General features: G+C 21.6%; 1 protein-coding gene across 6 annotated transcripts in view; it reads left to right on the top strand.

The window, feature by feature from the left end:
• Positions 1–13,299, top strand: part of LOC111678276 (sodium/potassium-transporting ATPase subunit alpha) — a 95,370-nt gene that overhangs the window by 66,935 nt on the left and 15,136 nt on the right. For 5 of the 6 annotated variants that reach the window (XM_023439573.2, XM_023439572.2, XM_023439571.2 and 2 more), the window contains 3 exons: positions 9,750–9,830; positions 12,764–12,895; positions 12,970–13,236. In XM_023439573.2, coding sequence (XP_023295341.1) covers positions 9,750–9,830; positions 12,764–12,895; positions 12,970–13,236 — 480 coding nt within the window. The remainder of the gene's footprint in view (positions 1–9,749; positions 9,831–12,763; positions 12,896–12,969; positions 13,237–13,299) is intronic. The other variant, XM_023439575.2, reaches the window with a different exon arrangement.

The following is a 13,299-nucleotide window of genomic DNA, read 5'->3' as shown; positions in this document are numbered from 1 at the left end:
AATAATCATCAGTCAACGTTGTTGTTGTTGTTGTTGTTATTGTCGCAGCTTTAATTTAAACATTTAACTGTTAATTTTTTATAATTTTTTTTCGCGTTAAGTTAAATATTCTATAAATGTTTAAGGTCTCATTTTCAAAAAAATAAAGTTTCTCTGTATAACTTTTTTCCACAACTCAAATTATTTATTAGTTTTGTCATGCCTGATCGGCTTTAAACTTTAACAACTTAATGAATGAATTATTTTATTAAAACCTCTAATATTGAAAAAAAACATTTATTTCTATCTAACCTCAATAGAAATAATTCTCTTTAGCACATGTTAACAATTTATTGTTTTGTTTATACGTTTAAAGAATAAGTTTAAACAAAATTAAAATTAAGTTTTAAGTATTTTTAAAAATGCTTAAGAAATAAAATCAATGTATTTGTAAGGCATAACACTGTAAACCCAGTATTTGTTTAATATTGTTTTGAAACCCACAATTTTAACAAATAAACTTTTCTTTAGAAATATTTTAATTCAGTTTTTTTATTAAATACCATTTTTTTATAAAACTGAAAAGCATTTTTATTAATATTAATGTTTTTTATAAAACCAGTATTTTTAATTTTTAGCTTCGAAATAACTAAAGTTTTGAAAAGTTATTGTAAAATTTGAAATAATTATAATTTTCAATAAAAATATTAGCTTTTTATAAAATTATTGTTAATTTAAAGTCATTTTGTAAAAAATACTGGTTTTCTTAAAATCATTTTCAAATCAATTTAAGTAAGATATTTAAAAAAAGATTAAGGAAATGTAGTTTAAACATTTGCAAACTGTACATTATCAGTATAAATATAAATTTTAGTGATTTTACAAAAATTGTGTTTTTTCGAAAAACCGCTATTTCTTTTAAATTTATGGATTTTTCATAGAATGTTTAAATTTAAAACTAAATATTAAATAGTTTTAAGAAAAATTACATAATTTAAAGCTTTAATAGTGATTTTTAAAAAATACATTTTTTTAACGATTTTTAAATCAATTTGAAATAAAAATATTTTAATTTTTTTTTAAGAATTCTGGTTTTGACATTAAGTAATCAATATAAATGTAAATTTTAGTGATTTTTCTAAAATACGGGTTTTATCAAAAACCAGAATTTTCTTAAAATTTTTTTAATTGGAACTAATATTAAACAGTTTTTTTTTGTAAAATTTCTTAATTTAACGTTCTAATGATGGTTTTGAAAAAATACTGGTTTTTTGAAATTACAAAAAATTACAAAAATTATATAAGAAATCGGTTGTAAACTTAAGTAAACAGTATTAATGTTTATTTTAGAGATTTTTCTAAAATACTGTTTTTTTTTCAAAAATCGCTTTTTCTTTTAAAACTATAGATATTTTTACAAAGTTTTTAATTTTAAAACTTAATATAAAACTTTTTTATGAAAATTACTGAATTTTAAATTTTAATAGTGGTTTAAAAAAAATAATGTTTTTTTCAGATTAATTTTAAAATTTATTAATTATGAACTTATAATTTTTTCAATAAAATCTAGTTTTAACATTTAAATTCTTATAGTATTCAAATGCTGATAATCACAATATTAAAAAAATACTGTTTTTTTTCAAAAACAGTGATTTCTTATAAAGTTAGGGATTTTTAAATAAATTTTTATTAGAGATTTAGAAAATTGTTGCAAAAATACTGGTTTTTCATAGAACTAGTATTTCTTTCAAATTTAAATTTTTTTTCAAAACGGTCATACAATTTATATTTAAAACTAAATTTTAAACATTTTTAGTTGCAAAAATATTTAATATATAAACTTGTTTAAAATACTAGGTTTTCGAAAGTAAAGAATTTTCAAAAAATTTTAATAAAAATAAATTTTAAAAAATTTTTAACTAAAATTATAAGTTTTAAAAAAAATATATAGCTTTTTAACAAAAATATTGGTTAAATTGTATTTATATTTAATCGAATTTTAATAAAAATAACGGTTTTTATAAAACCAGTATTTAAATGTTTTTATCTTAAAAAAAACTAAAATAAAGCAAATTTTTGAAAAAAAAAAATAGTAAGTAAAACGAATTGTAACAAAAATAATGGTATTTATAAAACCATTATTTTTAGCAAAATTATTTTAAAAATAAGAAAAATATTTTACTATATTTTTTTTAAACATTACTAATCAATTTGTATTTTTTTTCTACATTACTCTTTCAAGTTTTCGTATACATATACATTGATTTTGTTTCTATTAAACAAATAAATTGTTAAATAATTAGTATAGTATAAACAAATAATATATGTACGTAGATATTTTTTTTCAATTTAAATAAATTTTGTTTAAACTAAATATTTCTATAACATTTATTTCTCTTTTCTACATTCTAAACGGTGCTGTTCTTTCTTCTCTACACACGGGTAACAAAACAAATTCGATTGTGTGTAAAATGAAAATCATCATTTTGTTTTATCAACAACAATTATTATTTGTTGTGATGCTATTTATTTGCTACTACATATATTTTACTATTATTATTATTACGTTTATTGTTGATTTTATTGTATTATTTATTTGTTTAATTTTTGTTTTCTCTGTCTCTCTTTCTCTGTCTACGATACGTTGTGTTATCAATTGATTTGAAAACTAATTAAAATTTCTATTCAAAATTCAAACTATATCGAATATAATATTGCTGTTATTAAAAATATATAATAAATATTTAAACACATACATATGTATACGTACATTTTGTTCTATTTATAGTGTTTGTTCCAATGAAATAGAAAACGAGCTAAACACACGTTTTAACTAGTCTATGAACTCTAGGAAAATTGTTGAAATTAAAGAGAATTTTAAATAAAATTTTTGACATAAACTAAAGCAATATTAAAAGGTAAAGTTTGAATTGAAACTTATCCTATAGATCATTTGTAAGTGATTAATCATTACTAAGTAATGCTTTAAACATTAACAGATCTATATTCTGTAAACAGTTATCTTTATTTTTTTTCATTTGTGTAATGGAAAATTACCAGACAGTTACTAAACAATATATCCATTCAATAAAAACTTGGATCTGTTTATATCTAGTTATTCATACGCCACAACATACATATGTTTGTCAGTAATCTCTCCTCTTTCTACCTGTCTAAATGATTTAATTGCAAATAATTCCAATTTATTGCAAATATATAAAGTAAATATAACAAATTATCAAGTAAAATAATTGATTTTATTTTCTTATATCATTAACAAAACTCCAGACATACAAACACAATATTAACAAATATTTAATGAAATTTATTTTTAATTAACCGAAATTAAATTCTAACTGGTATTTAATAATAACAAATGAAATTTAAACAAAGAACAAGTTATTATTTTTTTTTTTTTTGATTTTCTGTTATTAGGTTTTTGAACTTGATACTAAAACTTGTACGTTTTTTTCTTTTTTTTTAACATACTTTTCAAACAAAATTATTAAATATTTTTGCTGATGAAGTATTTATTTTTTTATTGTTCATACAAAAAATAGCTTGAGGTTGAAAAAGACATTCATCCATTTTTTATATAAAATGTATAAACTGTCTGTTAAATGTAAATATGTTTAAAAAAAATATTTGCTTTCGTTTTAATTTTTTGTTTATTTAAACGATTTGTGTTCTTTTCAAGACTTGAATATTAAGGTAAAATAAAAAAATAATGTAAATACACACGCTACATATATATGAGCTAAATATTTTGCTCAAAAAAAGTTTGCGCCAAATTCCTTGATTTTAAAATTTTTAAACTAAAATCAAAAATAGATTTGTTAATACAACCAAATCTTATAAATTTTACATCTAGAAGTAAAATTGTTTTGAAAATTTAAGTGAAACAAAATTTTATTAAGAAATACCGCTTTTTTTAAAACAATTTTTCTGTTAAAAAAAAACGTCTGAGTTTTTATAAAAGGATTTTCTTTACAATTTGCCAAAATTCTAATAAAAACATTTAAAATCCCTTTGAAACCACTTAAAATGTTAAAAAACTAAATTTTGGAAAAATACTGGTTTTTTGAAAAACCGTTATTTTTTTAGAAAACCATAGAGATTGAACTAGAATGTTAAAATATTTAATTAAACACCATTTTTTTTTTTATTAATTTTACTATTTAAAATTGCAATAAAATCTTAATTTGAAAAAACTTTAATTTTTGGAAAAATACTGAGTTTTTAAAAAATTATTCAAATTAATTTCAAACATGTTTTTTTTATCAATTTCACTAAAAATTAAAAAATAGACTAAAAATTAATATGTTTAAAAATACTGGTTTTAAATTCATTTGAATGAAAAAATACAGAGTTTTTTAAAACCGTATTTCTTTATAAAAATTAATTTAAAAAAAAATTAATTGACTTGAAGTAAATATTTTTTTGAAATACTGATTTTAAATTAATTTGAATTGGAAAAATAATGGGTTTCTTTATCAATTTCACAAGAAAAATAATAATGAATTTGCTTCGAAATAAAGCATTTTTGCAGAAATACTGGTTTTTTATCAATCATAATTTAATGTTTTTTGTGAAAAATAGTGTTTTTTTCAAAAACCGTTATTTCTTTAATAATTAACGAATTTTCCGTTTGAAAACATATTTTTAACAATTTTACTAAATATTTTGTAAAGTAGACCATAAATTATCAATTTTATAAAAATACTGGTTTTCTTGAAACCAAAATGTTAAAAAAAATTATAAAAATTCTCAAAAAATATTTTAAACATTTTAACTATTAGAGGAAGCTGTAAAAAAGTTTAAAATAGTGGTTTTTGAAAAAACAAAGAAGTTAAAATGCTTAAAATAGTGTTTTATGAATAAATACTGGTATTTTAAAAAAATACTAAATATTTTGAAAATTTCTTGAATTTTATTAAAAAATTATATTAAAATTTCTTCTTAACATTTTTTTACAATTTTAAGCTTTAAAAAAGACTTTAAATAAAAATACTGGTTTTATTATAAATTTAACTTGGTTTTGCTTTATTTTTAAAGAAATAATTTTCAAAGTTTTTAACTAAAGTTTTGTTAGTGTGTTTCTTTTTTAGCTTAAGTACACAAATATTTGCTGATATTGCTCTATATTTTGTAGAAATTATAAATAACAACAAATTTTCGTAAAATATTTCTTTTTTCAAGAACAAAATTTTTTTTTTTTTCTAAAAAAAGCCAGTGGAGGTTTTTTTTAAACTTTTTTTGTTTAAAAACAAATTGTCTTTTTTTTCTTGATTTAATTTTGTTGTTGTATAACTTGATTATTTTCATTTGTATTTCAAATGTTTTTTTTTTTTTTTAATTTTTTTGTAGTCGTCTGAGTTTTGACGTATATATTTAGTTTGTTTTGTTTTTTTATTTTTTTTATAAAAAAGATACCAACCATGCTGTTTGTATTATTACGTACAAGTCTTTGTTTTTGTTATTTATTTTTTTTTAATTTGATAAATTTCTTAGAATATTTATTTTTTTATTTTCTGTTTGTTGTCGTCTGGCATACTTAATTTTGTTTTTTTTCTGCTTAAGTTGATTTTTTTTTGTGTTGTAGGGATTATAATTATGGATTTTAAACTTCAATTTATTCATCTGAAATTGTCATTAATTAATTATTATTTTTTCTATGATTTTTTAAGTTCATTTCTTTATTTGTTTTTTTTTTTCTCTAATGAATTATTATAATTTTGTTTTGTGTTTTTTTTATGGAGATTTAATTAATTTGAATACAATATTGTTTGATTTTATGCTTGAGGCATTTTATAAAACCAATCGTTTAAAGTTTCTCATTATTAATTACGATCAATTTAATTTAAATAAATTTACTGATAACTAAAACTAAATATTTTGTTACCTGAAATATTTATGTTAAATTAACTGCAAATATAAACAAGAAAATCAATTAGAAAATTTTGCTTTCAATTCTATAATTAGTTTCTAATTTTTCTATAACTGTAGTATGTTTGTATGGATGTATATATTTTTTCAGTGTTTACCTTGAATGGCTTTAGATAACAAATCAAATAAAAAAAATAATGTTTAATGTAGAGAATCAAATTTTATTTTAAATAAAAATACTTGTTTTCAACAAACTGGGCAAATATTTTGTTTACATTTATTCTCAATTTCAATAATGTTCTATGAGTAATACATAAGTATACTCCTCGTTAAGGGAGGGGGAAGAGATTGTTTGGAAAACAAAAAGAAAAAGTAATTGTATATACAGACAAAAATTCCCGGAAATTTTAATGATTAATACGATTAATTTAAAATGAAAAGGTTATTTAAAATTGGCCTTAATTATAACGTTTGTTTCGAAGCAAAATAATAAAGTACCTGGTAACAGCTGTTTAAGTCTTTTAAAATATCAAATATTTCATATTTCATATTACCAGTATTTTTTGTTTTATTAAGCAAATATTAAAAAAAAGACAGAAATGTTTACTTTTGAAATTTCCTAAAAATAATTTTAAATTTATTAATAATTTCTTTAAAAATATATATTATGTGATTTTGGTGAAAAATACTGGTTTTTCAAAAAACCAGTATTTTTTACAAATTTGTTTAAAAATTGATTTTTACATGTTTTTTTAAAAAGTTTTTACATAAACAAAACTTTTCAAAAACATTAAAATCTATTTCCAAAAATTTCATAAAATTTTCTTTTGTTTAAAAGATTTTGAGAAAAAGGCAAATAACAAACAACAATAAAATTGTCAAATACTAGATATTAAATACTCAAAAATGTCGTCTATATTTATTTTTTTTTTGTTTTGCCAAAATTCTCAGACATTTTCCACAAATATTTACTTTATTTATAATTAAAAAATATAAAAAACTGGCTGCTGTCATAAATTAGAAAAAAAAAATAAAAATTTTAATTGCAGTTTAAAAAAAATCAGTGGGAAATGTACTAATTAATCTATGCGAATAGAGACAAATGACATTGAATAATAACAAAGTGTATATCTATCTATTGAAATCATTTCTTTTTTTGGTGTACTTTCTATTGATAGGGGGTTTCTTTATGTTTAGCAAATGTTTACTATTTTAGCAAAATGTTTTTATTTAAAATTTTAAACACGTAATTTAAATTACTAAAAACGTGCGAAACATGAGCGAATATATGTTGTCGGTACAATAGTTTAGAAATTGGGGCTTTGAAAATGAGCTGGTTTTAAATTTGGTTTTTATTTTTTATTTAAAAGATTTTTCTTACTTAGTTTGAAATTTTTAAGTATTAAAAATACTGGTTTTTAAATTTCTCTCAATAATAACTAAAAAAGTGCGAATTTTTAAGTTCTTGTTGCCGATTGTTGAGATGGTGATGAATTTTTTATCAGTTCGGCCGATGTGAAGCTTATTTTTTGGAAAAGATTTTGCCATTCAGTGTTCCTGAGGAATATATGAACTTGAACTATAATTCTGTTATCACTGTTATCATCCCATAGTCTTTAAGTGGTCCCGTGTCATATGCACTTGGCTTCAACTCATTTTTAACGCTTAGTCCCCTGGGCACCGCTCTGCGGGTTATTTGTTGTCTCGGCAACAGCACTGAACTTATCCTAAAAATTAGATTTCACCGTTTAACCGTATTTTAAACAAAATTCTTTTCCTACGAGTTCGAAATTAACCCACAGCCGAAGTAAGCTCTCTAAAAACCGGCTCAAGATAAAGTCCGAAACTCTGCTCTTTGGGCTACCGTTTCCTCTGGTACTAGATTATATTGATATCTGGTTCGATATTAGGTCAAATTATTCCGAAGATACACTTAACACCATAGAGGTATTGGTAGCACCTATTTTTCCCCTGGATTTGAATGACACCAAGATGGGGAAGTTTATCTAGGTAACTTGCCCCTGGGGGGTTCTTTAACACTCTAATCTCATATATCTCCTAACTTGCTCATGGGAGGTTCTTTAAAACTCTATTACAATCTCGCATATCGTTTTTATTGTCGGAAAATAGGGTGTATTCATGGCGCTATACTCAATCTCAGTCCATTTTACAGATCTCACTATTGCATAGGTCTTAGGGCAAGCTAGTGCTGTGATTTGAAAAACCGGATACTTAATCTCAATCCATTTTACAGATTACACAACTGCATGGGACTTACGACAAGCTAGAGCAGTGACTAAGAACACCTTAGTATTTCAATTTCCGAATATTCAATGCAGATTCCTAGAAGTGTTTTGTAACCAAGTTTTAGTTTAGTTTAAAAGGGTTGTATACCAAGGTGACATTCATTCGAACACCCAAATGTCCATTGTGATTCCCTTTAACAAAGAACAAGGAATAAAAATAAAACAAAAGAAAAAGATGAGATTTTTTGAGATTCTCGTTTTCCTTTAAATATTATAAAAAATCTAAATTCGATATTTTTAAAAATTTTTCAAAATGTTTAAATTTTGTTATTTTCTTATCGAATTCTATACAAAATTTACATATTTAAAAAGCTTTTACAATTGTATATTTTTCTTGTTAAAAGAAATCTCAAATTTTCCCTTGAAAATCTTAACTGAACATGCGTCAAATCCCCTCCCCCTTTTTTTTGTTTTATAATAAATTTTTTTTCTGTAACCATGAGCCCATATTTGACCTCCTTTTGTTGTATAACATAACAATACATACATTTTGAAGAAAAAACTCCCTTAAGGGTGTCATGTCCTTTAAAGAAGAACAAAAAAAAAAAAAAAAATACCAGAACAAAACACGCACGCGATATAACAACTGACATTTTTACATTTAAGGGCAAAACTAATATTTTATTAGCTCATAATAAAACGATGAATCATAACTAAAAATATTTTTTATAAAAATAAAGAATAAAAGCTTTATTATTAAAAGGAAATTGATTTGCTCAACCACAACTATCAACACCACCCCCCCACCCCCTTAAAAACGGGAGGGTTTTTTTGAAAACATATATTTTGTGTGCAGGATTTATTGAAATAAAAGAAATCTATTAGGGTGTGTTTTTATGACTAATATATTTAATTTTATAGTTTTATTTATTAGTTTGAAAAATAAAATATTTAAATATTATTACGATCGTTTTAGTTAATAGTTTATTACATTTTAAGTATTTTATTATAATTTTATTAATAATTTCTTTTTAAGCATTTCAATTTTACCATAAAATTCATTTTGTTTTTTTACTTTTTTCTGTTTCTTTTCATTGTTTTGTATCCAAAAAAAAAAAAAAACATTAAATCAAATATAAACTAAAATACAAAATCTATAAACAAATTGCCTACAATTTGTGCGCCAATTGGTTTTTACTCGTCTTGTTATGTGATCAAATTGTATGAACATATTTTAATTCATTTCATTTCTACGGATCCATTATGTTCATACACTTTTTTGATCGCCTGTCCAACTGACTGCCTGCTTGTCCCGTCTAATGCCTGCTGCTTGTTGTCTGCTGCCTATTTGCTACATCATTTTTGTGTTTTTTTTTTTTTATTTTCAAAATTTATTTTGTATTTGTTCTTGTGCCGTTTATTTTTTGTCATCTTCTTTATGGTTTTTTATTTAAATATTTGAATTTTTTTTGTATTTTTTCAACTTTGTTTTATATAAATTTTTTATATTTTTATATAAATGTTGCAAACAAAAACAAAATATCATTAACATCTATATAAAAACTATAATCTGTTATATATATAAAATTGAAAAATAAAAAAAAAACAAATCAAATATTAATAAATAAACCATAATAGCATGGGAGAGCAGACTCTTATCGTGTCGCCACGGTTGTACCAACCGATGACGACAATCTTACAGCCGATGGCCATTACAAGGTAAATAAATATTTTCATTTTAATTATTTCTTTTATGTTCTGTTTTGTTCTTAATTTCTTTACATATTTTTATTATTATTCAATTTATTAATATTTAACATTAACATTTAAATTTATGTTTTTTTGTTTTTACTCTTTATATATAATATATACATTATTTATATATTCTTTCTATATTATGTTATTATTTAAAACACCTTTTTATGTTTTTTTGTTTAATGCATTTTGGGATTTGCTTTTTTTATTTCAATTTTATGCATGTGGTTTTGTTTTATTTTTAAGTTATTTATATTAAATTCTATATAAACTTTTGTGGTTGTTACTAATATCCACTAATGTTCATTAACTTTTTCAGTAATTTTAGTTATTTTTATTAAGCAAAAGTGTTTTTGTTAACACGTGTAAATTAAACTTTAAGGTTTTTTTTTCATACAAATACTTACTGAAAACTAAAATTTCTAAAATTTTTGATAAATTTAGTTTTTTTTTTAATACTGGTTTTTGAAATTCTTTAAAATCAAAGCAAGAAATTTAATATTTTTCTTTAAAAAATACTGGTTTTTGAAATTTTTCAAAGCCAAAGAATATTGAAAAGCAATAAGTTTTCCTCTCATTATTTTACACAATTTTTTAAGAAAAAAACAAATTTTCTTTAAATATTATGGGATTTTTGAAAAATACTGGTTTTTCAATAATATTCTTTTTTGATATTTTATTTTGTAATTAAACAACTTAAAATGCACATGCAACAAAGTTATGTTTAAAAATGTTCGCACAACAACTATCTGAAAAAATAAAAAAATAAAAATTTCGCATTTTGCAAAATACTGGTTTTTATCAAATTTTTATAAAAATAAAAGAAACTTCACAAATTTTAAAATCTAATACAAACAAATCTATAAAATTCCCTAGTTTCATTAAGAGTTCCTTTAAAAAGCCATAATTAGCAAATTTAAGAAAAATACTGGGTTTTTTAAATTTTCTAAATTGAAAGCTTAATATAAAAATTTTAAAATATTTCAACATCTTCTCTATTTACTTTATAAAATTACTAAATTTGCTTCAGTTTTTTTTAAATTTCGCAAAAATACTGGTTTTTTAATTCTCAAATATTAAAAAAAAAACTGTTTCGAAATTTCATTAAATTTAATAAAATTAACATTAATATAAACTATTTATATTCTATTCCAAATGTTTTAAATATAAAATAGAAATTTTCTTAAAAATAAAAAATTTTAAAAAAATACTGGTTTTTTAAATTTTAGTTTAAATTTAATAATTTCTTAAAATTTTAATTTCTAAGCTGAGGAACTTCAAAATTCAATATTTAAATATTTAGAAAATTAAAAATATAATTTTCAAAAAGTACTGTTTTTTATATATAAAGTAAAACTCAATAATTTCTTAAACATTAAAATTCAATATTTTTGTGAAATTTCTATTAAAAAAACAAATTTTAACATATTTCCATAAAATACTGAGTTTTGAAATAAATTTCTAAAATTTTCGAAAATAGTGTTTTTTTTTTAATTTCTTAAATTACCCGAATACTTATCAACATTTTAGATTTTTGTTAGCAATTTAAATTTTCATTAAAAAGCCAAAACTTAAATTTTTTCAAAAATACTGATTTTTTTTAAATTTTTCGGAATTTTTACTTTTTAAGACTTTATGCTAAAGTCTCCGCATCAAAATAACATTTTAAGTGAAAAATCTAGGAATTTTCAAAAATACTGGTTTTTAAAATTTGCTATAAATACGAATTTTTTAAATTTCTTTCTTAAATCTGTAATTTTCAAACATTCTCTTTCAAACTTTCTCAAAACAATCAGTAATCAATTGCTTTTTATTTTATTTCCGAAACTATTACATTGAGATCTTCATTATTTTTATGCCAATTTAAAATACATCTTTTTTTCTCCTAAATATAGAAAAGAAATTGACGAAAGAAATTTATCTAACTACGTCAATAGTTCAAGATTTTCTTTTAAGCATAAGAGTTTGTCAATAAAATAACGTACAAGCAAATTTCAACATCTTGCAAACCAAAAAAAAAAAAAAAACGTGTACGATAAACCTACAATTTTGTTGTTTTTTCCTCTACTAATACTACTACGTCTACTAGTAGTTGATAAAATATTGAGTTTTATTTTTAATCAATGACGTAAAAAACTTGTATTTAAAAATAACAAATTTGATCTTTTGAATTTTTCACCTAAATTCTAAAATTAAATTTCAAATACAAACAACAACAAAAATAATTTCTATACAATTTAACAAAAAAAAAAAAAAAAAAAAAAACTTGTTTTTTTTCTAATGATTGATTTGAAACCAAACGTGACAATTTTTTTATTCATTTGTTTAATGTTAAATAAAAAATACTTTTCAATTTAAATTAAATAGTTGCAATTTTGAATTTTCTCACGACTCATTTATTCGTTTTTTTGTCACTTTTTATCATTTTTTTATCGTGTTTTCCTATTGTTTTATTATTTCTACTTAACTAAAACAAAATTTAAATAAATTTAAATCTAAGGGTAAGTTTTTTATTCTCTCCTTGCAAAATTAAACTAATAATTTTTAACTGTAAATTTTAGAATTAAAAACACAAATTATTTATTAATGTTTTAATAAGGTATTGTATGGTTATGGTGAGCTGGTATAAACAAATTTGATAACAAAATTCTAACAACTTTATTTCGACAAATAAATCTTTATATAAAAATAATAAAATATTAAATCACACTTTTTAATAATTATTAAAAAAATGGCATGAATCGTAGCTGGGTAAAAAAAAGAAAACTGGTTAAAGGACAACGTTTTAAAGAAATCTTTCTATCTCAAACAAATCTCTTCAATTTAAAATATCTTAATATTTTATATTTATAACTAACCATTATCTCTTTTTTTCTTGTAAATTTCTCTCCATTTAGTCAAAACGCAAAATGCCTTCTAAAGCTGCAAAAAAAGAAAATTTAGATGATCTCAAACAGGAGTTAGATATCGATTTTCATAAAATCACTCCTGAAGAGCTGTATCAGCGCTTTCAGACACATCCTGAAAATGTAAGTTTCCTTTCTTTCCTTTTTTCATTATTTACAATCATTATTAAATTCCTTTTTTCATTTTAATTTTCAAGGGTCTAAGTCATGCTAAGGCTAAAGAGAATTTAGAACGAGATGGTCCTAATGCTCTTACACCACCCAAACAAACACCCGAATGGGTAAAATTCTGTAAAAATTTGTTTGGTGGTTTCGCCATGTTATTGTGGATTGGTGCTATTTTATGTTTTGTTGCCTACTCCATTCAGGCTAGTACCAGCGAAGAGCCATCAGATGATAATTTATATTTGGGTATCGTACTTTCTGCTGTAGTTATAGTGACTGGTATTTTCTCTTACTATCAGGTTTGTAAACACTACAATAACTCTTTCTCTCTCTTTCTCAATCTCTATCTCAATTCAAATTTA

Source organism: Lucilia cuprina, chromosome 4, assembly GCF_022045245.1.
Source record: "Lucilia cuprina isolate Lc7/37 chromosome 4, ASM2204524v1, whole genome shotgun sequence".
Lineage (NCBI taxonomy): Eukaryota > Metazoa > Arthropoda > Insecta > Diptera > Calliphoridae > Lucilia > Lucilia cuprina.
This window is presented reverse-complemented; position numbering and strand designations above follow the sequence as displayed.